General features: G+C 28.6%; 4 protein-coding genes across 4 annotated transcripts; 3 read left to right on the top strand and 1 right to left on the bottom strand.

The window, feature by feature from the left end:
• Positions 1-1,575: 1,575 nt before the first annotated feature.
• LOC124931493 lies at positions 1,576-4,460 on the top strand. Its single transcript, XM_047471971.1, has 2 exons — positions 1,576-1,818; positions 4,070-4,460. Exons 1-2 carry the CDS (start codon positions 1,669-1,671, stop codon positions 4,145-4,147), a joined length of 228 nt encoding a protein of 75 aa, XP_047327927.1. The 5' UTR covers positions 1,576-1,668; the 3' UTR covers positions 4,148-4,460.
• A 3,477-nt stretch (positions 4,461-7,937) lies between these two features.
• Positions 7,938-11,875, top strand: LOC124932436 (GDT1-like protein 3). The gene is made up of 9 exons (XM_047473063.1): positions 7,938-8,292; positions 8,368-8,439; positions 8,563-8,703; positions 8,843-8,941; positions 9,104-9,176; positions 9,730-9,818; positions 10,314-10,397; positions 10,713-10,772; positions 11,475-11,875. Exons 1-9 carry the CDS (start codon positions 8,212-8,214, stop codon positions 11,661-11,663), a joined length of 888 nt encoding a protein of 295 aa, XP_047329019.1. The 5' UTR covers positions 7,938-8,211; the 3' UTR covers positions 11,664-11,875.
• A 384-nt stretch (positions 11,876-12,259) lies between these two features.
• Positions 12,260-13,755, top strand: LOC124932151 (tyrosine-protein phosphatase DSP5-like). Its single transcript, XM_047472760.1, has 5 exons — positions 12,260-12,575; positions 12,651-12,744; positions 12,829-12,880; positions 13,048-13,091; positions 13,182-13,755. The coding sequence occupies exons 1-5, from the start codon at positions 12,427-12,429 to the stop codon at positions 13,443-13,445; spliced, it is 603 nt and encodes a 200-aa protein (XP_047328716.1). The 5' UTR covers positions 12,260-12,426; the 3' UTR covers positions 13,446-13,755.
• A 255-nt stretch (positions 13,756-14,010) lies between these two features.
• Positions 14,011-17,495, bottom strand: LOC124930830 (isopentenyl-diphosphate Delta-isomerase I-like). Its single transcript, XM_047471189.1, has 6 exons — positions 17,251-17,495; positions 16,256-16,311; positions 15,947-16,038; positions 14,801-14,903; positions 14,583-14,720; positions 14,011-14,488 (listed from the first exon to the last, which is right to left on the bottom strand). The coding sequence occupies exons 1-6, from the start codon at positions 17,478-17,480 to the stop codon at positions 14,235-14,237; spliced, it is 873 nt and encodes a 290-aa protein (XP_047327145.1). The 5' UTR covers positions 17,481-17,495; the 3' UTR covers positions 14,011-14,234.
• Positions 17,496-24,449: the final 6,954 nt, after the last annotated feature.

A 24,449-nucleotide genomic window follows, 5' to 3' on the forward strand; every position in this document is an offset into this window, starting at 1 on the left:
TAAATAAAATAATTTTATTTATATTAAATTAAATTTTGAAATATAATAAAATAAATATTAAAAAACTATACATATATTAATATTAACTTTTATTAATAAAAAATAAAATTTTAATATATATATATATATTATAATTAATAATACTTTTTTTAAATGAAATAATTTAATTTCTATTAAATTAAATTTTAAAATATAATAAAATAAATATTAAAAACTATACATATATTAGTATTAACTTTTATTAATATAAAAATAAAATTTTAAATAAATATTAATTTTATAAATTATTACTATTAAAATTTAAATATTATATGAGATAATATAATATGTTATAGTTTTATTTATATTATAAATTTATTTTAATTATTATAATTAATTAAAAAAAATTAAATAAAATAGTTTCAGTAGTCTATAATTATAATTTAAATGTCATTTAATTTTATTGTTTTTATTTTCTTAAATTATATTATAATATTTTGATTTTATTAAATTAAAAAATATTAACTTAAATTAATTAATATATTTATTTAGAATGAGTTTATATATATAAAAATAGAATAAATTTCTTTATAAATATTTAATTTATATGAGATATATTTATAAATTAATTAATATATATGTTATTCAAATATATTAACTTTATTTTTTAGTATAATTATTTATTTATTTGAATTATTTAAATTTTAATAGGGTATGTTATAATTGAATTTATATTGTGATTTTATTTTTATTTGAGATAATTAATAAAATTATTTAAAATGAAATAATTTTATAATTTAATTTATATTAAAATAATTAAAATATAAATAAATATTATATATATTAAAATAATTTTTTATTAATATAAAAATAAATATTGAAGTAGAGGGTAATTTGGGTATTTTAATTAATAAAAGGATTGATTTGATTGATGATGGGATGGTTGGGTTTTGGGATAAAACCTGGGTTTTATCCCAAAAACCCAAAGATCAAACGAGGCCTTTGTTATTGGTAATTAAATAAGTCTTGCCTGCAAGATTTGTACAGACGATTCCTTTGTTTTACATTATAATTTTTAATAAATTTCAATTCATTTAAAGAAGATGTAAATAACGACAAAACAAAATTAAAATTGATGAAATAATAAACAATTATCCCTGAAAAGTTAATGGAACTACTCATTTTGAGTTTATTAAAGAAAATGTATAACCTAAGATTTAGTTAATTGATTTAAAATACATAATATTATAAAACATATATCTTAATTATACATATATTCAACAATTTAATAGCTTTTATTTTTCTCAACTCAATTTAATTTTGCTAAAATTTAATTAAAACAATGTCATTATGAAGTTGGGCTAACATTTTAAATTAAAAAAAAAACATAAATTGATTTTCTTAATTTTAGTTATTAGGGTTCCAAATTCAAATCCATATGAAAAATATGACTTATAAAATAAAAATAATTAATATTCAGTAATTAACTTATAGAATTATTAATCTCATGACCCTCAATAATCTAATCCCATTTGAAAAAAAAAATAAAAATAAAAAATCTATCTCATCGGGCATAAGGCGATCAGTGTTCTAAAAAAAAAAAAAAAGATCAGTATTCGTTCTTCACAGTTCACACACACACACCCACCGGAGATTCTGCCTTGGAAGTGGAAGCGGATAATATCCAATATGTCAAAACGAGTGGGCGGTGGACGGGATCGAAAGGACTCGCTCTTAACTCGGATCGTAACGTCGGTTTTCTCCTTCGTCCGATTCTCCGAGTTCGAGATCCTCTTCGTCCTCTTCCTTTTTGTTGCTTTCTTGATCTTCAAAGATCTGGTATCAATCCTCCTTCTGGCTTCTTCCCTTTTTGTTTTCTGCATAATTCTCACTTTCCTGCACCCCTTAGTTAGAGATGAACATGTGCGACTCGAACTTTGGTTGTTACAAAGAATTTGATTGTTAGGAGGATTATGATTTAATTGTTTGTCTCTCCAAGTTGTAGTTTGGCTAATTTTCAAGCTGGAGTTGATTGAGTCTTTGACCTAGTTTCAGATTACTGTAGTATGAAATTGAGGTTTATTCTTGATGAGAATATTAGGCACAAGGAATTATAAGTCAGCATCTACAAGTTCTGAAATGGAACTGTGAATTACAATTGGAGAAAGTAACATATTCATGACAAGTGAAATATCAAACAGAAACACATTGGGATGATGTTTAATTAGTTAATGTGGTGAATCAAGTACTCTTAACTTGTATTGTGTGTATGACACGATCTTGAACTGATGAAACCCGTGGGGCTTGTGTTGTGTTGTGTTGTGTGGAATCCAGTTTCTAGTATTCATCACCCCTATAGAGAGGGGTGAGTGACTACCTAGAGGTGTTTCTTCCTAGAATTCACTCCAAACAAGGTCAATGGCTATAACATAGTAAACCTCGTATTCTTTGTTTACTTAGAACTATATGAACTAAACCTTGGTTTGCTTAGTGTGTCTCATGCTGATCTATTGATACCATCATCTTAAGTTGATGTATGGGTTTCCTATATTTATTTTTTGGCGTCTTCTGCTACCGGCTTTGTTTATGCAAATGATCACCTGAGAAGCTCGACTTTGAGTACAGTTTCCGAACCTCATCTTTGCTGCACTTGTGAGTCTAGGGCATTACACAAGTAGCTACTGAATGTCTTATTCTTTTGGATTTAATCCTTCAATTGAAAGTATGAACTAGTATAGCACTGAGCCACTGATTAGGTAGTACCATTTTGTCTCAGTCTTGAGTGCATATCCATGTTCAATGTGCTTCAATGCAAAATTCTAGGCCTTGTTTGATGAAGGGTTATTTCTCATCATCATTCAAATCATCAACCAAAATATCAAATTATCCTTAATTTTTTTTATAACATTTTAAATATTAAATACAAAGATATTTAAGTCATTTAACCCAAATATTCCACTTTTTCATCAATCATTTTTTTTCTTCCAAAAAGTCGGATCATCTAAGAAAAAAAAACCTACATCAAACAAGCTCTATGTCTCCTGATTTGCTTCTTGACCTCATTCATGGTTTATTTTTGCTAATGTAATCTTCAAAGCATTTCCATATCCTGGTGCACCCAATTTAATGTATTTCACACAATTTATTAGAATTGTGTCCTTATCTATTTATCCTATTTGTTACATGAACTCCTTTTCCTTCCATTTTATTTTCTCTTCAGTCATTATTTCAAGCACATCAAAGACACAAATTTGTTGGTTTCAAAATTAAAAGAAATATTCAAAGTGAGTTCTGCGTCCCTTTTTTGAGTTATTCATAATGCCCTTTGATGTAAAAGAACAGAAGAAAAGAAAAATATTAAAGGCCAGCACAACAGTAACATCTCAAACCAGTAGATGGTGAAACAGTTCTTCCTTTATTGAAGCCTTTACCGATGCCTATTTCTCTCTATTTTGGCTAGGATGCTGCTAGTTTTGGGAATACACAAACTTACAATGATGTATAGGGAAGCATACTGGCCAATTGCTAGAGTCCAATACCCAGAAATTGAAATTTGTAGTATATTCTTATTAGATAATCTGAAGATTAATAGTTGCACTAACTTTACTAAAATATTCCTACTAATCAGTAATTTGTGATCATGTAACAACTTTCTATCTGAATTTAGTGAACTCTACTTACTATAACCATAGATTCTCCATGACAACTGATTATGCGTTTCAGCCTCTAAATCCACTTTATAACTCTTCTAACATAAAACAATTATCATTCTATATTTGCTTGGCTATCATTTATATCACAATCATTGTTAACTGATAAAGCATGTTGAATTAAGATGAGTAAATAATAAAAAAAAAATAGAGTGTATTTTGATATGAATGATATGATTGATGAATTGTTATGAGATACCGGGTTATTTGGAAATAATCCCCAAACCCCACATCAAAAACAAGGTCATAATCTCAGTTTGTGGTTTATAACTGTCAACAACAGTCTTCTTCTTGTGTTCTATGTACGACCTTCATTCTTATACATGAGAAATTTACCATTTCATTTTAAGGTTATTGATAATTAAACACAATATCTGCAGACTGCAAGACCAGAATACAACCAGATCTTTGTGAAGAAGCACGGTGACGGCGGCGGCCCTGACTGGTGGTCCAATTAGTCAAGATGCACACAATCTTTAATCTGAAACTGAGGAGAACACGGAAGACATCTCCTCGCATTGGCTTTTAGTGGGAACAAGATAGTAAATTTTAACTTCCAGTCTCTTTGTTTTTCCCTTTTATATACTTTGTATTGATGTATGTGATAGTTTTACATGAAAAATCTGCAAAATCTATCAGAGAGCTAGTTTCCAAACTGAAGGCAGTTTAGCATGGATGTAACTTTGGGATGATGTAATCTGCTTATATTTTGCATGTGTATTCTAGACAATTACATTTTGTTTCTTCAATGGGTATATTTTCCTGCAATCACATCCCATAATCCATTATTCCTTCAATGGGTGTTATATTTTTATTCAAATACTTACACCATATCCATTATTCAAAGAACAATTATTATAGAGCACAATAATTCTCATCTTATTATTCTACAATATTACTAAGCAGCTAGCTTAGAGCTGTGTACATGTAGAGGCAAAGAATGGGCCACTGATTTGTAGTACTCTTCAAGTTCAAATATTTGCATCTTTTTCAATATTGACAACTCATCTATCACCAAACAGGCTATTTCATTTGCATTATTACAACTTTTTCCTTATTTGTAAGTTATTTAACAATTGTTTTTATTAGTAATTTTTATGTTATTTTGATATGACAACCACTATAAATTTAAAAGTGTTCGGTTACAAATTAGTATAGATGATGTTGATATATTTGAGATGAGTAATCAAAGAGAACGATAATTTAGTGTCACGAATGGTGTTAGGATTAATGTTTGGACTTGAAAATGTAATTTGTCTCTCTTATTCGATTTAAGCCACAGAGAGAAATGATCAAACTCACCATACTTATTGTGTTTGTGTTGATATTCAACAGAGAATTGTGGTGAAGATGCAAAAGAATTAAAGCCAAAGAGATTTGTTGAAGGGATATCCAATGCAACAAAACATAGAGCCTCATTTTTACCGTTTGGTATAGGTAGGGGTGAGCAAATGGATAAAACCAATCCGTTTTGTCCGATCCGTATTAAATCCAAACTAAAATTATCCAATCCGTAATCCAAACCATTTTACTAATTAATACGGATCGGATACGGATTGGATTGAAAATGGTTTGGATAATCCAAACTAAAAAAATATTTAGATATATCAACTTGAAATTAGTCAACATTTTTTTTTTTTTTTTTTTTTTAAGTTTCGAATTTTTTATTATTATTAAATTTGAATCTGAAAAAAAATATAAAAATAAATATTGTTGTTAAAATAATGATAAGTAAAATATATATTATATTGAGATGAAATTTAGTATAAAAAAATAAATTGAAAAATATGTTTTTATTTAGATAGTTTGGATAATTTGGATAATCCTAATCCAATCCGATTTAATTCAATCCGAACTCAATCCGATCCGATCTCAATCCAATCCAAAATATCCAATCCGAATTATTATTTAAGATTCGGATTGGATTGGATTGCGGATTAATCCACCCAATGCTCACCACTAGGTATAGGGCCGTGAATTTGTATTGATCTGAATTTTTCAATGTTTGAGATAAAGATGGGATAATAATGTTTATTCAACATAACTTGAATAAAATATAGACTAGCATATTATTTAATATTGTCTTTTTATTTTTTTATCTTTTATCTATGTTGGAATGGTATAATATTCACATAAATATATATATATATATATATATATATATATATATATATATATATATCATTTATTTTAAAATAATTTCTTACAAATTTTAACATACTCATTTAGTAGGTTATAATTATTGTGATATCTTAGACCAAGCGGTCACAGGTTCGATTTCATCTTAAAGTGTTTTGAATGAAAATATAAGGTTATGACGGTAGAGTATCATTCTAGTTCTCCTTATTTTAAAAAATAAATTATTGTGGCATCTTCTCTCTCATATATTTTAGTGTAAAAAAGGTAATAGCGACGGTTTTCTTTATGTCGCTATTAGGAGAATGAGAAAGTAATTTAAATAAATATCTAGATTCAGTTACCGTCTGTTCGTCTCTATTCAGCGACAGTAGTTTGAGAAATAGCGACACTTAAGAAATCCAAAAAGAATTCATACCAAACCAAGAGAGTAAAAGTAGGGAGATTATAAAGTTCAAAAGTGTCACAAAAATATTATACATAATCACAACTTATGTTTCAATAATATTTAATAATATTTATGTAATATTCAATTTCTAGTTATAAATTAAATACAAATAAAACTAAGTGTTAATCATTCTATTTGATAATATATATAAACTTATTTAATGAAATTTATAAATTATGTATTTAAGCTTAAAAAAATTCAACTCACTAAATTAATTTAAAATTTTAAATAGCAATAATCATAGTTAAGAAATAAAAGATTACGAGTTTGATTCACTTTATAATTTCTTAAGTTGAAATAAAAGTTATCACTATAGATCTATATTATCTTTAAAATTATAATAACACAAATATTTTGTTTTTGAAAAATATCCATATATATTAAAAATGAAAAAAAATCATTTAAACACATCAACAAAGAATGACATGAAAATTAAAAAATAAAAATAAGAAAAAAAACGGTAATCAATAAGTTATCGAGCTCGTAAATTTTCGAAAAAACAATTAATTTTTCGACAGACTCTACTACCTTTTCTAAATGAACCTCAGAAAACGTTATAATAATAGTATTATGAATGATACGCATCGGACGACTACGATTATTGAAAGTTTGACGATTTCTCTCTAACTAGATAGTCCACCAAAAAGTAATTGGAATGATAACCCAAATATGTAGGTCTGTCATATCAACCGCATCAATCCAAACTTTCCAACAACTATTCAAAGATTAGGGCATCACCCAATGAATCCTAGTAGTACTCCACAAAAAACTTCAAATATTAGTCACATCTCGACAATGCAAAATTAAGTGAGTTGCCGATACAACCTTTTTTGTAACACAAACGATTAGCCATAATATAACATTTTTTCATGTATTATCCATTAGAATCCACCATGAATAACGCTTCATCCAAAGAACGGGATCTTGGATGAAATTTTTGACTTCCAAAGTTTTTCCAACAAAAATTAAAAAAATATTTATTTTATCGAACAACTTGTAATAATGCCCCACATGAAAATTATTCATATATTAAGACGGTGACACTTGTTTGCGTCCTACCAAAAGTAAAATTTCTATTATGGAACAAAGTCTTTGTAATGTTTAATCTTCTTTTATGTATAATTCGGCTAGCAAACCACAAATTGATGATCAAATATGTCCTTAACTATAATATTTCTATTTATAACAATGAAAACAAGCTCAGAATACGTCGTAGCTAGACTTTTGACCATTCATCAAATATAGTTTCAAAATCTAATCTAATTTAGACACAATTTTGCAATTATATCCTATTAAGAAAAAATCAATAAATTTACGTAAATAAAAGATAATTTTGATATGGAATGTGTAATTGACTTAAATATATACATTGGAACACTATATAATTTTAGTTATCTTCAAAATGATAATTTTTAGCTTGCGCATTGAGCCCAATGAGACACCACTACCTCACGCTATAAGAACAATTCTATCATTTCCTTAATTTGGTATATCTAGATCTAGGTCAAACTAAGTTTAGATTACACTCTATTTTCAAATAAACTCTCATCAAGAAAGGGTCATATTTACAAGTTCGAGTCTTTTGTTGAACATTTTAATATAAAGAGCCGATTTGTGTATCTTTCTCAAACTGTGGGGGATAACTTGGATCTTTATCCTAATCTAAGGCCTGAATCTGAATCTTCTTCTGATCTTCTATCTCTCTCTCTCCGCGTTGGTGCAATAAGAAATTGGATCTTCACCGAAAAAGTTCACACTTTGATTGTTTCACAAATATTAATAACCCAGAACGGATCCATCTTCGTTTTCCCCATTGGCACTCATCTTCCTCTTTATATTTCTTTATTGTTTTGGGTACTGCGGACAACAATTTGACTCTGTTTTCTTCTCTTCTACTTTGAATTTGCTGCCAAGAGGAGGAAGGAAGAATTCGTAGCCATGGGTTTGGGATCAAACCCTTGGAAGAAGGCTGCTCTCATCCTCCTGATCTCTTTGGCCGCGCTTTCTGTGTCGGCTCAGGTACATCATACATATCCATCTCTTTTCATCTATTCATCGGTCAGGGAAACTGAGTATATATCATTTCGATTTTAGGATTCTGTTCTGAGCAATGAAAATGAAGAATCAAATGGATCCATCGTCGGCCATCTGGGTCGCCGTAGCAAGGTTAATTGAATACCACTACTTTGCATTTTTCTTTCTTTGTTGAGAAGTTCTGCAAACTGAGCTAGTAATTGACAATTGTGTGTTATTGAATTATAGTTTCTGTGAAATCATTCTTGTTGACAGATGGTTCTGAGAAAAATTGGAAGGGATGAGGTGAACATTGATGATCCTGATTCAGTTGGTGTAGATCTTGGCCTAGAGGCTTCTGGTCTAGGATTTGTTGATGCGTTCTTTTCGAGTTTGGTGATCATAATTCTAAATGAGGTTTGCATTTTATTCAAAATTCTCAAACTTTGTGCATCTTTATGTGGGTAGTGCAGTCTAAGAGGAAAACACAAAACAGATGTTGATGCATAACTTATACTTGTGTACGTCTTATAACTGTAAGTTTTTCTTTTTCCAGCTTGGAGACGAGACTTTTATAATAGCAGCCCTAATGGCTATGCGTCACCCAAAATCCATTGTTTTGTCGGGTGCTCTCAGTGCTTTGGTTGTAATGACAGTAAGTTAAGCCATTTCTACCTTTTTTTTCATTTTTCAAATTGACTTGATCACTATAGCTCAAGCTCCATTGTTCTTTCAATGTTATTTCTATAAGGGATAACATATCTTTATCACCATAATAATGCAACCTTTTGTTTTCTTTTTCCCCTTTGTGAACTAGGTGCTTTCCACTGGCCTTGGAAGGATTGTGCCAAATTTGATATCACGGAAGCATACAAATAGAGCTGCCACAAGTTAGTGTTGTTGAATTTCATGTTCATCTAAGTTGGATTCTTTTATGTTTTTATGGTCTAGCAAACTCGTTGATTCAATTATCCTTTTTTTTCTAGCAAAGTATTACAGAAATGAGAAAACCCAAAGATTGCTACTGCATGTGACTATATTCCTTTGAGGAGAAAAGTATTACACATAATATAAGTTCTTTAACTGAGAGTTTTGTAACTGGATTAAGGACTTAATTTGAAAGAGACATGGTTATATTGTTTTGTTAACAAAATTAAGCTAATTAGTGAATTCATTTAATTAGAGCCAAAATAAGTGTAGGAATTCAGTTTCACTTAATACTCAGAAAAAACTGTGCTTTGTAATGTGATTTGACTGCCACCATTCAGAAACTTTTGGGTCTTTTGTTTGTCATCTTACAATCAAAACTAGAATTTGTCTAGTTTTGATTATTGACCTCTCCCACTTTTGGACTTTTTAATGAAATGGTGTTAAACCGTTTTCCCAAAAAAAAATATATTTATTCTTTCATTAAGTGGGTCTGAAATGCTATTTCACATGCAGTTCTCTATGCCTTCTTTGGACTGAGGTTGCTTTACATTGCATGGAGGTCATCAGATTCCAAATCAGCGCAAAAGAAAGAAATGGAGGAGGTAAGTTCTCGTACTTAAAAAGTAAACACGCAGTATCAATGTAAATGATATATGATATATGACTGAGTTAGAAAGATAATGCAATTAGACTTGGGAGCAAAATAGTGACAATATTAAACAACTTAACTATCAAGCCACGTTGAATTGGTATCTTCTTACATTGTGATATCTTTCAATTGGCTTATTTATCATAAGAAGTTTGGAAGCTGATAAGTGGCCATGGTGGATGATGTGGAACAAAAAGAAAAAACAAGACTATTCTAGGATCGAAATGATGTTTTTTTTTAAATGTTAAAGTTTGTATTGTTATAGTTGTCATCGAGACGACTTCCAATAATACAAACAATATTCAAGTGCTCAACACGTGACATAAATGTTACAACACAACCATCAAGACACGATGAATTGTTTATTTTCTTTTTTTTCCTCTTCTACACTCAGGTTAATCAAATGGCATTTTCATAATTGTTGATATTTCCCTCATAACTCACACAGGTGGAAGAAAAACTTGAAACGGGACAAGGAAAAACCACAATCCGCAGGATACTTTCTAGATTTTGTACACCTATATTTTTGGAGGTATATCTTAGGGACTTCTTGGAGATTATTCTAATTACTCAGATTTTGATTTATTATTATTATCTTCAAGATTAAGTTTAATAATCATGGTCACTATTATTGTAAGTCAGCAAATAGGCCTCAATCTCTACATTTTCTACATAAATTATATATGTTACTATATTTTTATACAAATTGTGGGATTGGGGGCTTATTTTAGGCTAACAATTAAAGATATTACAACATAACTAGATAAGTAATCCAATGCTGACAATTTTCTGTATGCCTTGAACAATGGCTAATGTTTTCATTATCTGTCTTTGTACATCTCTGCAGTCATTTATCTTGACTTTTCTAGCCGAATGGGGTGATCGCAGTCAGATTGCAACAATTGCTGTAAGATTCCATCTTCCCATTCTATCATATGCTTCTCTCTGTTGCATTATAAGCTTTCAATAAGTAGTCAAAATTACATGCATGTTTTTTTGGCCTTCTGGATGTGTCGCCTAAATTTATCTTAAGAAACTGACTTGCATTTTAATAGGACGAAAAGTCAAATAGCCTTTCCATTGAAATTTGATTTTCCCAAATATCCCCCATTGTACTTGCAAGAGATGTTTAAATAGTCCCTTTCACCCCTCCCCCACGGGTAGCTAAGATGGCAAGAGTCTTGGGCTTAAGCCTGATTCTCATTTAAAGCACCTGCATTGGTTGTGCATGCCTGCCCCTCCCCCTCTTGGATTAATCGAGTGCAAGATGACCTGACAATCTGACACCCGTCATAAAATAGAAAGAAAAAAAAGTCCTTTAGAATTACCAAAATTCCATGGAAATTTTACCTTCCCTCGACCCCCTATCCCTAAGAAGGGGGGAATATTAGTATACTAGATGTCTTACAATTATTCAAATGGAGGTAGCCATATGAGCTATTCTTGTAAGTTTGACACTTGAGCCAACCAAAAGCTAGAGTAAGATTTTGCAGTTATTTCCTGAATTGATATTCTGAGTATTATTTGCATTCATTCTTGTGTTTATTGTAATCAAACGGTGTGAATGTTATTGAATATTGTCTCATTTGTGAGGGTTTGAATCGAACAGCTTGCCACACACAAACATGCAGTTGGGGTTGCAATCGGAGCTATTTTAGGTCACACCGCTTGTACATCTCTGGCAGTAGCCGGAGGCGCAGTCCTTGCAGCCAGGATCTCCCAGAGAACCGTTGCAGCTTTTGGAGGAATGCTTTTCCTAGTCTTCTCCTTGTACTCCCACTTCTATCCTCCTCTATAATCTTCTTCTTGGCTGGCGAAAGAAGAACAAAAAGTATACTTCTAATTACTATTTTTGTAATTTTTTTAGCTTTCAAAGCTTGGGTAGAACAAGTATTCCTTGTTGTAGTATAAAATTCTCCCATATTAAAGACTTGATGTTTGGAGGAATTCTTGACTTAAAAAATGTAATTGTTCCTCCTTGAAAGGTTTATGGCACTTATTTTTTCCTTCATATTATTATTGACCAAATCTGATAAAAACCCAACAACAGAATTGAGAGTTTCCTGATTTTTCCACCTTTCTTGGCCTTGAAAGTTGGCTCCGATTTATTTGATTCTCCAAAAAATATTTGAAAGTTTCTTCCTCCTTTTTCTCCTTTTGGAGCCGTTGAAGACGGCGGCAAACGGTGTTTTAAAAAAAATATTTTTTTTTTACATTATTAATTGACTAAATTCAACATAGAAAATGGAAAATACTAACAGAAATAAGTCGAATTCGAATAATAGTTTAAAGGGTAACGTGTGTATTTTACCGATTTACCCCTTTCAAAACCTAACAGATTTCATACTTTTTGTCGCTTAATCCGTTTCCGGGCGTCTGAAATCTGAATATATATATATACATGAATATTATTATTATAGGTGGAATCGAATTGTATTTTCGCACCGGATTTCAATTATGAACAACAATCATTATCTCTAATAGCATACATCTGCAAAACCCTTTCTCCCCTTTTCTCTACTTGTTTAATTTCTGATTTCAAGGATTCGGTTCGATCGACAATGGCTGATTTGATAGTGGAGAGAGGGAAAAGGGAAGAATTAGTCCCGCCGATCAATTTCTCGATGGTTGAAGAGGGGATTTACAGATCTGGGTTCCCACAAGAATCCAATTTTGGGTTTCTCAAGAATCTTAATCTGAAATCCATTGTGTAAGTTTCCGCTTTAATCATGATTCTTGAGATTGAAGTTTAAGTTTTTCTTATTGGGATTTGTTTTTTTTGCAGATATTTATGTCCTGAACCTTACCCTAAACAGAATTTGGAATTCTTGCAATCAAATGGTGTTAGGCTCTTCCAATTTGGGATCGATGGGACTAAGGTATCTTATCTCTCTCTCTTGATCTCTTCTTCAGTTTTACTTGCGATCAGTTCTGATGTTCTTCATTCTTGTTTAAATTTGTAGGAGGAGAATATTCCAGGAAAAATCATCACAGAGGCTCTAAAAGTCTTGATTGGTAATAAATTCAAACTCTGAATCCTTCAAGAATTGATTTTGTCCTTATACTTTTACTCAATATACAACTATTCCCATCTCCTATGCTTCAACAGATTATTGTCATATTTGAAACCAGTTATTTTCTCAATTTTTTGTTTCTAATGATTTTGTGAACCCTTGTTGCAGACGTGAGAAATCATCCGGTTTTGGTTCATTGTAAACGCGGAAAGGTGTGTAGAGATTGGTCGATATTTTAGAAACAGTTCGATTTCATAAAAGACTATTTTATTGAAATGTTCTCTTTTCTTCGGGTTTTGCAGCATAGGACTGGTTGTCTGATTGGATGTATAAGGAAGCTTCAAAACTGGCGTCTTTCATCTGTCTTTGAGGAATACCAGGATTTTGCCGGGGCTAAATCGAGGGCAACAGACCTGAATTTTCTGAAGAACTACGATATGACACACTTAACTCAATGTCTTTACAGCATTATTTATCGGTATCAAGGATTAGGTTCGAAGAAAAGGAGGTTACTCAACGATCGAGATGAATCTGTGCAGATTACTCCGAGAGTAACTACCATTTAGCCGAGGATTAATTTGTTTTTCTATAGTATCTTTTAGTTTTTTTCATCTGTGTCATGACATTATTTTTTTTAGATGAATTTTAGTAGTTTTTTTCTTTACCGTTTATTTGATTTTATATTTATAATGACTATATAGATGGCTAATAGCCTGTCATTAACATTTTTTGAAAGAAGATTAGTTGATGAAAGTGAAGGAAAAACCATCATTAAGGCTGTCTTCATTCTCTTGTATATTTTGTTGTTGAATGAAGTTTAGGTCAAATAAAACCATTCCAAATTCGAGCTTCTAATCATTTGAGCCAAAATATGATATTTCTTGGTTATTTTAAATTATAAAACTTCTATAAGAGACCTATCTTCTCAAACATTAACATCAATAAAGCATGTATGATTGAGAAAATAAAAGATATTGGAAGGGAATATGACATAACCAACTTAGAAGCACATCGGAAAAAGAGGTTGAGGTTGTATCATGTTCATATTGAGAACCTAGATCATGCATCTTACGGAAAGTGTGGTATAAATAAAAAAAATTATGAATGGAAATAGAACATAAGACCATGAAGTAGTAGAGTCAAACATAAAATGTCATTATGAGCAAAGCCCAAAATACCAAGCTTCTCCATTTAGTTCAAACCCAAAGCAACCAATTGAAAACCCATCTAATATTTGACAACACCAAAATCCAGCTTTTTGTTATGACACAGGGAAACTTTTATTAGTTTTCTTTTACCTGGTGCCTGCTAATTTTATTACTGACATAGGAAGTAACTGCCTAGGGGCCTTTTCTCTAAGTCAGTTTGTGGATGGAATCCATATCAGCAGCATCACTGAGTGTACCTTTCTCAACATGCTCCCACCACTTGAACAGAAAATTGTCTACCACTAATCTGAACCAAGGTGATAGCTTCAAACCATCTTCTCCAGCGTCTGCTTTCCTTAACAGTTCCTTCAACTGCTCCCTGTTCACGTATTTTATCTCCGCCACCTCATCAGGATTTGGGTGAAGTCCCACATCCCGTACAATGAAGAGCAAGTAGTCAACTGTAACAAAGTAAAACCGCCATAACTTGAAGGAAATGGAAATGGAAATCAAGGTAATATTCAAAATTAACATAAGGAATAAGATTGTTATTACGTTCATGCTCTCCCCACTTTCCATCAGAAGGGGCCTTGTATAGCATGCGACCCAATGGCATAAACTGATCAACAGGCACATCTTCGGCTGGAATGCCAAGTTCATCCAAAAGCTTCCTCTGGGCAGCATTTCTTACACCTTTTCATTATTGAACATAATAATCAACATTAAGTATATGGTTTTCTTTTATAAATAAAAATTTATGCATAGTCAAATACCTAGTGTCTTCTCCTCAACAAGCTCAGATTCTCTGAATAGTGGATGGCTGCAGCAGGTGTTCGTCCAAACAAGGGGAAATGTTACTTTTGTGGCAGATCGTTGCTGTTTAGAAGATAAAAAAGTATAATGTATTTAACCTTGAAAATCCAAAAAGCAATAATGATGCGATCAATTTCCAACAACTGAAAAATAAATGAAGGCTGAACTCTATGATTTAAAAATTGTGGGCATCACTAAAAAGAACAAAGTAAACCAGAGCAAGATAGGTACGATAACTATGTAAAACTCCTACATAACAAAGTTAAGCAAATTATGCATGTCATTTTGTTAAATAGTTATTTTGGTGTCAATTGGCACAATAACAAAATGTCATGTTTGGTTAAGAACTTGTGATTACACTTTAACATTGGTTGCTCTTATTGAAATTCAGCCCAAAGAGACTGAAGTTTCTTTACCTTTTGGCTTTCAGAAATAAATTAAGCTGGGATAGACTTAAATTCCCTCTTTATGTATGGAATTTTCAGTTAATATTGTGCTATTACTACTTTATTATTGTATTTTTTGCTTGGTATTCAGTTGTACCCCCGAAAGAAAAAGAGGGAGTGTGTGATAAGAAAATAGAAGGTAACACCCACATTGAATTCTGGAAACTGAACTGTGAAGAAAAACCTTTCAAGGGAACGCCGACATTCATTTGAACCCATCTTATCGGTGGAACCAGGATCTTTCATCATGTAACATTGGTCAGTATTAAGGGGAGAATGGAAGGCTTCTTGATCATAGAAGAAAAGGTGTTTCTACGTTATGTTTAGAAAGGAAAAAGTCATATTCTTGTGATTTCCTCCCAGTGAATTATTATTTTCTATACTACATTTTGAGGTATATTAATAAAATACAAGTCAATCATTATTGTGTCATATGTCTTTACTAGCATAGAAAAATAAAACCATATACGAAATAAATATTTTAACTCAGAAAATCATTTCCAGCTACACAATTTGCAGAGCATGATTTACATGATCCATGAGACAAACTAGTTCTCCTAGTTGAACCATCAAGTCCCTAACCATCTAAATCTTTGCAAAGAAGCCCAATTCTATCAACCAAACTGATTCTTCTTGGGGACATGAAGGACTTATACATACCTGAAGGAGTAATTCATATTTTGAGTTGAATAAAAATACACTGAAGGCTCTGTGCAGCATTTTTCCAGTTTCAATCTTTTCCATCAGATGACCTGCAGATTAGAGAAGTATATGAAAATTTATGCAAATGAAACAAGAAACTGACATCCATGGCAAGCTGTCAGTTAGTTGACTTATCATTGTATTTAGTTATGTGCCTCGGTCAAACCCATATTCCTTTGGATAAAAAATATACATGAATGAAGAACTACCAGTTTACTCTTAGCTAGTAGCTTATTCAGAGTTTTATATTAAGGAAGTCCCACTCACAGTTGTATTTGGTGTCATGACCAACAACATTATCATTCTCATCCACCAATATACATCTGAAAGGATAGCAAATGAACCATTTTTAGTGCACCCAATGAACGAGTTACATACTTTGCAAGATATAATGGAAAATATAAAAGGGGCCCCAAAGGGTGAAATCCTTATTTGAACTGCAACAGATGATAGCAGCAGGAACTGGGTTTTACCAGTATAGAGTAACTTATTTAAATTCAATATCAGTCTGCATATGTTAGTGTTGTAATATTAACAAACTGATAATAGAAGAAGTACCCAGAGAATGGCTTGTATTCTTGTGTATTTATGGATGATTCAACTAATACAAGACAGTATTAATTTATAGGCAATGCAAAATTAAGCTAAAGCTAATTAATAATAGAGCAATATTTCTAGACAGACTTAAATCAGCATTGTTTACAATGCCAGCAACCTCCAACCATTCATCAGAGTAAATGTCATGAAAATGACAATGTGCCCAAATAGGTCTAAGTTCCATAGTTAGGGGTCCCAGCGAAGTGTGAATTGACTAGTATTTTCGTGTATACAGCCAGTGGATCCCCAAATAGACAGATAAAAATATTGATGTGCCCCCCCCCCCCCCCCCCAAGATAAGATGTGTCTAGATCTATGCTTAATGTTTGGATTGCTGCACATATGTATTTTCACTTCATTGAATTAGAGCTTTACAGATCCATCCCTATTCCTAATAATAGTACTTTAAATCCAAAACCCATGAAGAAGCGCATGTAGTCAGTCTAGCTAACAAAAGATCACTCAAAATGATTTCAAGATACTATATATATATATATATGATGAGTAGTTTAATTAATTAGTTCACCAACTTTGATCTGAAACATAGTCTCATCTTAACTTGCAAAATCAGAGCTTGAGACAGTTCAATTATATCTTTCAAGGAGTTAAATTTGGAAATCATTAAATGAATGAGAAAGGGTATAAAGAAGGAAAAGATGACTAACTCGTCTTCAAACATGAGACGCCTCTGAACGGCGTCCATGTCTGCTGCGTCGGTCATTGAAATTATGTCGGTGGAGGTGCGGTGGTAGGAGAGACGAAGAGAGTGTCTGAAAGGTGGAGAGAAGGAGAGAGAGAGAGATTTGCGAGAAGAATAAATCTTAGAAGAGACTAACAATGTTTTCAGGGAAGAGGAGAGTTTAAATGCGATGCTGCTGTGAATGGAACTTGACATTTTCAAGGTTCATCAAATGTTCAGACAACAACATCTGTTTGATTGTTTTAAAGTAATAAGGATTCTCTCTCTCTCCTCTCTCTCTCTCACACGAAAACATTAAACAAATTAAACAGTACATGTTATTACCGAGGCTGACTTAATTTAATAAATGAAAATGAAGAATAAAATATTTTAATTCAACTTTTTGTTTAGAACATCAAAATGACTTTCACACACTAAAGGCTTATTTGAGGAGTGATTTTTGGGTTTTATTTTAGTTTTATTCTAAAAATTATTGGATAAAAAATCAGAAAAAAATTGATTTTTAAAATTAAAAGATTAATTTGTCCTTTAATTTTAGAGGATATAGTGTAGGGGAGAGAATGATAATTTTGAGAGAATGATAATTTAGAGAGAGGATAAAATTAGAATATAATTTTGATATTTATATAATAAAATTATTTGATTTAATGATTAATAAGATGTTTAAATTTTGTCATATTTCATATAAGCGCTCATTCTCTTTGGGTTTTTTTAAAAACTCAATCCAAATCAATTTTCAAATCAATCACATCACTCATTTCATTAACCAAAATACCAAAATATCCTCTATTTTAAATTATTATTTATTATTTTATTTATATATATCAATACCCTTTAAGTCTTTTTACCAAAAATAATCATCATTTCCTCAAAATCATCATCAATCATTATTTTTTTTCTCCCTCTAAGTTTTTTAAAAAACCTCAATCCGAACAAGGCCTAAGAAAACAAAACATTGTCACATTAAATTTTCAAAATAATGGCCTAGTTTGATCAGGTGTTTATAAGCTGTGTATGGGCATATGCGTAATAAGTTGCTACAATGCTTAATAAGCTCAGGCAAAAAATTATAACCAAACACACTTTTATGTTTAAACTCAATTTTTTCTCTACCTCCTTCCCCGGAGGAGTTTAAGATTATAAATGTTTTTCTCTCTCATTATTTTTAAATATTTTTTTATTCATTCTCTCTCATCTATTTCATTTTTTTTATTATTTTATTCATTCTCTCTCATCTTTTAAATCTTTTTTTAATCATTTTATTTATTCTTTCTCATTTATTTCATATATTTATAATATTTTATATATTTATATAAAATTATTATAATAAAAAAATATACATTTAAATATATTTTTATTTTTTATTTATTATTTATAACATAGGTATCTTAATATATAAAATAATTAAACAAAATATAAAATATAAATATAATATAATATAATTTTTTTATTTATAATTATATTTTCAGAAATCAAACTAGCCTTAATAAGAAGAGGTTGAGAGAGGAGAAAAATATATATAATAATAATAAATTATTTTCTTTATTCATATTATTTATTTTAAAATATATTATTTTTTAATTTAAGTCATTTATTAATATTTAAAATTATATATTAATAAAATTTTATAAAAATTAATATATGAATATAATTTATTTTTAAATATATACTATTTTTTAATTTAAATCATTTATTAATATTTAAAATTAAATTAATAAATATATATATATATAACATTATATATATAATATTAATTATTAAATAATATTATAAATATAAAAAATAAATAAACTGGGTGTATAAACTGAATCAAACATACCCAAATTTACTGAAATCATATAAAATGTACCTAAGAATAAGGTAAGGTGAATAAGCTAAATCAAACTAGCCCAATAAATATATATATATATATATATATATATATATATATATATATATATATAAAAGAAATGTGGTATTGTCACCTTAAAATATGACTTGTATATTAATTTTTTTTAATTTTAAATTAGATATATCATTATAAAATTATTTAATAATTTTTTCTTTAAATTTTTATTATTAAAACAAATTATTTAGTAATTTTTCTTTATTTAATTTTTTATTATTAAATTATTTTAAATAATATTTTAAAATTATTAATATATTAATATATTTTAAAAGTTATATATGTGTTACAATATATAAATGTATTATTATTATTATTATATATATATATATAACTTTTTATAATTTTAAAAGAAGATGGTCTTAATATATATTACTTTTTATTTATTCCACCAATTATTATATTAAAATAAATATAACTCAAACTATCAAATAATATTTAAATAAAAATAAAATATTAAGAGATAAAGTTAACATAATATTCAGTAATGTTGTAAATGATATTATTACTATTGTTATCGGTGGAGTACAATTAATAACAATATACTTAATTTCAAAGTGTCTAGATGGTCGAATCGAGAGTTGTGATTAATTTAAATATATATGTGAGAATAAATGAATATTTAGGTCGGATTATGGATTGACCCGCCTATTAACTTAAAAATGGTTAAAAATTAAAAATATTATAGGTAATGCTTCGAACTTTCAACCTAACAAAAACAGGTAAAACATTTTAACCAACTAAGCTAATAAGACTAATATATATATATATATATATATATATATATATATATATATATAATGATGCTTAATTTCAAATTGTCCAGATTGTTGAGTCAAAGAGTTATGGTTAATTTTGATATATATGTGAGAGTAAATAGATACTTGTATCGTATTTTGGGTTGACCCGCCTATAAACCTAAAACAATTAAAAATAATTTTAAAATGTTATATGTATCATGTTTCGAACTTGCAACATAACAAAATAAATATAACCCTTTAACCAACTAGGCTAATAAGACTTTATATTTTAAATTCAACACCAAATTTTATGAACGCAAATCATTCTTAACAATATAAGTTCAACTTTTTAACTAACTAATATCCGAATTATTGGATCGAGAATTGTTGTTAATTTTGATATATATATGAGAGTGAATGGATATTTAGGTCGGATAATGTTGTACTTAAGGAGACTAGTTACTATTTTATAACAAATATGAGGTATAAATAATATAATGGTATAAATTTATACCAATAGTAAAAATATAACAAACAATATATTAAAACAATATTAATATATTTTATAATATACCAATAGTAATATATTTCTTTGTACCACCAACCAAACACTACCTAAAAATAAAAATGTTTAAACACAACGATAAAGCATTACATTAAAAAATATTACTCAAAAAGCTATCGAGTTCGTACTTCCTTTAAAAGAACGATTAATTTTGACTATTCTGGTTTTTCTATATATAACAAACAAGTTAATGATACGTCATAGCTAGACTTAAGATACTGCATTAAATGTCGTCCCAAAAACTAATCGAAAAATTATTCTTCACAATAAATTTAGTCTACTCACGAAATTTTTTACATTGAATAAATTCTCCTCCAAATATTACGTTCCGTTAGATAATTAGACATTTTGATGACTCAACCAAACCAATTATGACCATACTTAAATTTTATCATCGATGTAAAAAACTATTTACATTGAAATAAAATGGTGAGTTACTTATATATAAAGACTAATTAAGTATAGAATTGTTTAATTCTATATTTATTTTGTTTTTATTTCCTTTTATACTCATCAACAATAATATTTCATCAAAAAATAATTAAGAAAACGATTTATTTTACAATATCCAACAGAAAAGAAAATTTATAACAGCTGAAAATATTTGGTAACTGGAACATTAAAAAAATACACTAAAGATGCACTACAAATGTAAGAAAAATTTGAAAACAAAGGTCAACCTACATGGTTGGTATTGGGATCCATTTTAATGATTTTAGCCCATTTTAATAATATACTTGTACTACTATATATATAATATATTAGATCATGAATCACACAATTTTAATGAGTTTAGCCTAGGTTAATAATATACTAGTGCAACTATATTAGATCACCACACAATTTTATATCTCTTTAATTCTTGGTAGCTTATAATAAATAAATAAATTCTCACCAACCCATGGTGCATTATATTCGGATGACGATGTCTGGAATGTTTTTAAAGAACTTGAGGCTCCATAAATTATATATCTGTTTTCATATTCTTCTTTTTTTAGTGTTTGGTTTGTTTTTACTCTAAATTTATATTCTTTTAGCATACCAAGAAAGTGTTTTTTCATTAAATAAACCTTATTTCTTAATAATTGTTTTATTTTTCTCACCTTTTGTTTTTACATAATATATTTAAAATAAAATTAATTTAGTGGTTGTATGAATTAGATTTTTTGCTTTTTTTCAAATTAAATTTGTTTCTTAGTTTTATTTTTTTAAATATTTAATTTTTTATTTGAGTGGGGAGGCAGAGGTTTTGTTTGATGAGTGGATTCTTTGAGATTATTTGAATTAAACTATATTTAAATTTAATAAATAAATTATTTATAAAATAAATTATAATATTTTAATTAATGATATGATAATGAGAATCATATCTAATATGGATCACCGCTTCATCCAATAGGTTTTATTTAATATATATATTATTTTTTCTTAAGAATAAAAATTTAATTGGGTTGGCAAAAATAAAAAGACAAGGAGCACGTGATGCACGTTTCTTGCAAGTGTCCCACCAGATCCCAATTATTCCATTAAAGTTTTTGGAGCTTTAAATTTCAAATTATTACGACTATTTTTTTAAAAAATATATATTTGGAAATACCTTTATATATTTTCTTTAAACATATATTTGTATTTAGTTATTTTTTAATTTGATTCATTTTGAGTTTTTATCAGTTTTTTATAAATAAATTCACATTCTTATCATTTTAATCATCAAATTATAATTTTAAATACTAAAATATTATTATTATATTTGTATTAATTTTAAATATAAAAAATATTTTAATAATTAAATCATATAAAAATTTAAATAATTTATTTTTATCAAATAAGATTTATTAGAAAAAATCCCACTAAAAAACCAAGATTAAACAATATTTAAGAGCTCAAACTAAGTTTAAATTAAAATATTATTAAATTTGTTAATATAAAAATAATTAAAATATATTTAAAAATATTATTTTATTTAAATTAATATTGAATGAAATATTTAAAAATAAATTTATAACTTTTTATTTGATTAAAGATGTTTTAGGAAAAAATTAGTAACTTATCAATCATTATAACTCAAGTCATAAACCTTAAGCACAAGTATAAATCTAGAATTTAGAGTTAATGTGAGTTTGATTTTTTTTTTTTTTTTAAATAAAACTAGTAGATAAAAGTATATTTTATCATTTTTTTAATAATTAGACAAATAAATAGTGTATTATATTGATTTAAAAAAAAAACTATAGTGTGATGTCATATTTCTATTATAAAAAAAATTGTGGTGGACTTTAGCCCACCGGAATCCCTACATAGATTTGTCTCTGCGTAAGCTTAAGTTGAGACTTAGAAATGCAAATGAGTTGAGCCGCTCGTGAACTTCTCATGAGTCGTTCGATCAAAGTTCAATTCGAGTTCGGTCAAAATCGAATTCAATCTAAGCTCGAGTCAGCTCGTTTAAGATTCGAGCCGCGTTCGAGCTTAGGTAAGACTCGCTTGATGGCTCGTTGAGCTTTTTCGAGTCCAATCATATAATTTTTTTTATTATATTTTACTTTTTAATTAAAATTTAAAACATATCCATAAGACTATCTTTAAGTTTATTACTCACGGGTCTCCCCAAAATATACTTATAAATTAAAAATATATATTATATAATAATTATAAAAAAATAAATAGATTTGATAAGAATTTAATTACGAAAACATAATTTTTAAAAATTAAATCAAAATATAATTATACAGTAATATTATTTAATACTAGCATGTATCCCGTGCATTTGCACGAGTAATAATAATATAAAAAACCGTGAAAAAAATATTACGGTAAAATTTTTATGGGCGGGTCAACCCACAATCCGACCTAAGTATCCATTTACTCTCACATATATCCAAATTAATCATAGCTCTCGACCCGGCAATCCGGACACTTTAAAAATTAAGCATCATTATATATATATATATTAGTTAGTTAAAAAGTTGAACTTATATTGTTAAAATGTCACGCGTTTATCAAATTTTGGGTTGAATTTAAAATATAAAGTGTTATTAGTCTAGTCGGTTAAAAAGTTGTAATTGTTTTGTTAGGTTGCAAGTTCGAACCATACTTATAGCATTTTTAATTTTATTTTTAACCGTTTTAAATTTATGGGCGGGTCAACCCACAGTACGACCCCAAATATTCATTTACTCTCACATATATATCAAAATTAACCATAACTCTCGACCCGACAATTCGAATATTTTAAAAATTAAGCATCATTATATATATAGATTAGTTAGTTAAAAAGTTGAACTTATATTGTTAAAATGTCACGCGTTTATCAAAATTTGGTTTGAATTTAAAATATAAAATGTTATTAGCCTAGTTGGTTAAAAGGTTGTACTTGTTTTGTTAGGTTGCAAGTTTGAACCATACCTATAACATTTTTAATTTTATTTTTAACCGTTTTAAATTTATGGGCGGGTCAACCCACAATCCGACCCAAGTATTCATTTACTCTCACATATATATCCAAATTAACCACAACTCTCGACCCGGCAATCCGAACACTTTAAAAATTAAGCATCATTATATATATAGATATGCAATCTCAATGTATTTTATTTTATAAGATATAAAACTATTTTTATTTCGCTATAAATTATTTATCAAGATATACCAAAATAATATTTATAAATTAAAAAATATATATTTTATAATATTTATAAAAAATAAATAAATTTGATATTAATTTAATTATAAAAATATAAATTTTAAAAATTAAATCAAAATATATTATATTATAATATTATTTAATATGTGCAATCACAAAATATTATATTTTATGAAATATAAAACTATTTTTATTTCATGTTTTATTTTTCAAAATAAACTTAATATAGTTTAATATGTTTTCAAGTTTATTTCAAATACAATACACAACTTGAAAGTAATCTTTTTGAGAAGACTCTCGACTTTCATTTGTATCTCACTTTACACTCTATACT

This window comes from Impatiens glandulifera, chromosome 3 (genome assembly GCF_907164915.1).
Source record: "Impatiens glandulifera chromosome 3, dImpGla2.1, whole genome shotgun sequence".
Taxonomy (NCBI): domain Eukaryota; kingdom Viridiplantae; phylum Streptophyta; class Magnoliopsida; order Ericales; family Balsaminaceae; genus Impatiens; species Impatiens glandulifera.

Excerpts from the sequence above, each read along its gene's own strand:
- LOC124931493 (XM_047471971.1), top strand. The coding sequence starts at position 1,669 with ATGTCAAAACGAGTGGGCGGTGGACGGGATCGAAAGGACTCGCTCTTA. Across the intron at positions 1,819-4,069 it reads TCTTGATCTTCAAAGATCTG|ACTGCAAGACCAGAATACAA; the intron begins GTATCAATCCTC and ends CAATATCTGCAG.
- LOC124932436 (XM_047473063.1), top strand. The coding sequence starts at position 8,212 with ATGGGTTTGGGATCAAACCCTTGGAAGAAGGCTGCTCTCATCCTCCTG. Across the intron at positions 8,293-8,367 it reads CGCTTTCTGTGTCGGCTCAG|GATTCTGTTCTGAGCAATGA; the intron begins GTACATCATACA and ends TTTCGATTTTAG. Across the intron at positions 10,773-11,474 it reads GTCAGATTGCAACAATTGCT|CTTGCCACACACAAACATGC; the intron begins GTAAGATTCCAT and ends TGAATCGAACAG.
- LOC124932151 (XM_047472760.1), top strand. The coding sequence starts at position 12,427 with ATGGCTGATTTGATAGTGGAGAGAGGGAAAAGGGAAGAATTAGTCCCG. Across the intron at positions 12,576-12,650 it reads CTTAATCTGAAATCCATTGT|ATATTTATGTCCTGAACCTT; the intron begins GTAAGTTTCCGC and ends TTTTTTTTGCAG. Across the intron at positions 12,881-13,047 it reads GGCTCTAAAAGTCTTGATTG|ACGTGAGAAATCATCCGGTT; the intron begins GTAATAAATTCA and ends CCCTTGTTGCAG.
- LOC124930830 (XM_047471189.1), bottom strand. The coding sequence starts at position 17,480 with ATGTCAAGTTCCATTCACAGCAGCATCGCATTTAAACTCTCCTCTTCC. Across the intron at positions 14,721-14,800 it reads TGTTGAGGAGAAGACACTAG|GTGTAAGAAATGCTGCCCAG; the intron begins GTATTTGACTAT and ends AATAATGAAAAG. Across the intron at positions 14,489-14,582 it reads AAAGTGGGGAGAGCATGAAC|TTGACTACTTGCTCTTCATT; the intron begins GTAATAACAATC and ends ACTTTGTTACAG.